The 3,077-nt window shown below is 38.2% G+C and overlaps 1 protein-coding gene across 1 annotated transcript in view; it reads right to left on the reverse strand.

The window, feature by feature from the left end:
• HELRODRAFT_192012 (hypothetical protein) overlaps window positions 1-3,077 on the reverse strand; it is a gene marked incomplete at its 5' end in the record, with an annotated part of 58,566 nt that overhangs the window by 34,954 nt on the left and 20,535 nt on the right. The window contains 4 exons of the mRNA XM_009020273.1: window positions 37-308; window positions 1,348-1,435; window positions 2,041-2,157; window positions 2,311-2,511. Coding sequence (XP_009018521.1) covers window positions 37-308; window positions 1,348-1,435; window positions 2,041-2,157; window positions 2,311-2,511 — 678 coding nt within the window. The remainder of the gene's footprint in view (window positions 1-36; window positions 309-1,347; window positions 1,436-2,040; window positions 2,158-2,310; window positions 2,512-3,077) is intronic.

The raw sequence follows: 3,077 nt of genomic DNA on the forward strand, positions 1-3,077 counted from the left end.
AAACACCAACCGAAGTTTCTGGAAAAAGGGCACTACCCTGAAAGCCCTTATACCCCTCGTGTGCATTGGCCGAAGGCGAATAAATTACAGGCCTCAGATAAACATAATCATGAAATACACCCGGGCATTTGGGTTTGTCATTAGGAACGGAGCCGAAATCCGTTTTGGCGTTTTGCGGGTGGAGGTAGATTGTCCCGAGGGTGATTCTGCGATTGGTGGGCACGTAGACATTTATTTCTTTTGGGGTGAAGTTGGCCGCCTGCAATATCAAGGTCACCGTGCCCCCGCCGTTTACGATGATGTCGAAACTGATGATGATGATGTAATGTGATGATGATGTGATTATGATGATAATGATGTGGTTATGGTGATAATGATGCTGCTTGTTCGTTTGTTTATTCATCTATTTATCCATCCATTCGTCAATCCATCCATTCATTAATCTATCCATTTATCCAGCAGCCCATCCATCCAGTTATCGAACTTACAATCCATCCTTATCAGAGAGTGTGTGGCCATTGGACGGATGGTTTTTGACGTAAATCCTCAAATCGTACACAACTGTGTCGTGATTGGTCAGCACCTGGCCTCTTATCAAGGAAACTAATCTGATTAGTTGTTAAAAAATTTGAAATAAATGTCAATTTTCATTAGCTGGTTGAAGTACGGCGTAAGTTTGATTTTCAGACAGATGGAAGAAACTTGAATTTGATTGGTTGATTTGAAAATTTAAAATGAATTTGATTGGTTGAATAAAGTAGAAGTAAAATAAAAACTAGCTGGTATAAATCGATCTGGTTATGATTATGTAAATTAGAATGAAACTGCGAGTAACAACAAGTGGATGACTGATAGGAACGAAAAATCTAATTGGTTGATTAAAATGCCGCGGGTAACTGGAGAATGTAAGATGGCTTTGGCAAGTTGCTCTTCATCCAAACTTCCCAATGACCGACGTATCTTTTGATTATTTTACAAGATGTCTGGAACGATACATCAACTGTTGTGATGAGAGAGATTGTGAGGATAGATCACCGTTCTACTATGGAGTATCTTCATGCTGGTAACAGGAAATCCATGAGAGCTGACAATCAAATCGAGAATGCCAGCCAGGACATGTGCTGGTTAGCTTGTCGATGTTATTGATCAAGTGGAATGTGTCAAATATTTCGAATAATTGGATGGAATGAATTCTGTATTTTCAACGTGCTTACTGGTATCGCCCGTCAACAAAATATTTGGATTTAAAATAGTAACATATTCTGAAACTGAAACGATTAAGTGAATGAATGAATGAATGAATGAATGAATGAATGAATGAATGAATGAATGAATGAATGAACGAACTTTTCAGAAAAGAACGCATGGTCTGACTGCACGTGGAAGTCTTGGTTGTCAAATAAAAATCTAAACCTCTCGTAAAAACTTACCAAATCTGATGACGAAGATGATGACGACGATGGTGGTGGTTATAAAAATGATAATGATGGTTATAGAAATGATGATGGCGATGTTAGTGATTATGATGATGAAAAAGATGATGATGAAGATGATGATGATGGTGTTGTTGTTGATGATGATGATAACGACTAGAATTTTGATGAATTATGAGCATTAATAATAATTGATCTATCGCTTGTAGGGCGTTCTATACAAAGCACTCTAAATTAGATTAGGGCCGATAATTTTGGCCTCGCGAAAAATTACTGACATTAATAATATGCAATCTTTATAATTGGCATCATTAATATGCAATTATTATAATTAGCATCATTAATATGCAATTATCATAATTAGCATCATTAATAGGCAATTATTATAATTTGCCTCATTAATAAGCATTTATTATAATTATTATAAGCAACATTATAATTAACAGCATTAATGATTCTATTTAATATTTTTTTTTGAAAACACATTTCAGTTTATCATCATCAACGTCATCGTCATAATTATCATCATCATCACTATCATGATCATCATCACCATCATTATCATGATCATCATCATGATCATCATCATCGTCGTCGTCAGAAGCACCTGTAAAATATGATCTTTTGATTGAAAGGTCAACGGGGTCTACGGTTCTGAACTTGATGCTGTGCTGGCAGACTGTGTCTATCAGACAGTCGCTGTCTAGACAGTCTATAAGGCCGTCTGGTGGCAATGATGATGATCAACAATCATTAATATCATCATCATCATCGTCGTCCTCATCATCTCTATCACCATCAGGCACTTCTTAACTATCTAACTATACTAATCATCACACCCCCTTCATCATCATCCCCATCATCACCCCCCACTTACCGTTATCATCATCAATACCGTCATTGCACGTCATTTCCGCTTCCTCGTCTGCGCAGCCATCGAAGCCGCTGCGCATGCGACACTCGCAGAGCCACACCAGGTAGCCGTCGTCATTGTCGTCGTCAACGTCTTGTTCCGTTATCTCGTATTTGGATTTTTGGACACACTTGCCCCCAGGGTGGCAACCATTGGGGCAGCCCTCTGTTTGGGGCGATGGGGTAATTAGTGGGTGGGAGTAATTAATGGAATGGCGGGGGTAGTTAATGTAATTAATTGTTTTATTTATGAATGAATGACGGAATGAATGAATGAATGGATGGATGTATGGATGGATGGATGAATGAATGAATGAATGAATGAATGAATGAATGAATGAATGAATGAATGAATGAATGAATGAATGAATGAATGAATGGGTTACAATATTTATGAACGGAGGTATGAGGTGTTGTATATGTGTAAATATAGGTAAATAAATGTACATTGTTTAGAGAACCAGCCATCCAACCAACCAGTCAATCAGCTAGTCAGCATACCAACCCACCAACCAACCAACTAACCAACTAACCAATCAACCAACCAACCAGTCAACCAACCAGTCAACCAACCAACCAGTCAACCAACTAACCAACCAACCAATCAACCAACCCACCAGCTAACCAACCAACCAGTCATCATTAAATCCATCGACCAACAAATCATAAAAAGAACCAACAGACGTCACAAACGAACGATCGTACATAAAGTCAAAATTTACTTGCCACCTA

Source organism: Helobdella robusta (assembly GCF_000326865.2).
Source record: "Helobdella robusta unplaced genomic scaffold HELROscaffold_27, whole genome shotgun sequence".
Lineage (NCBI taxonomy): Eukaryota > Metazoa > Annelida > Clitellata > Rhynchobdellida > Glossiphoniidae > Helobdella > Helobdella robusta.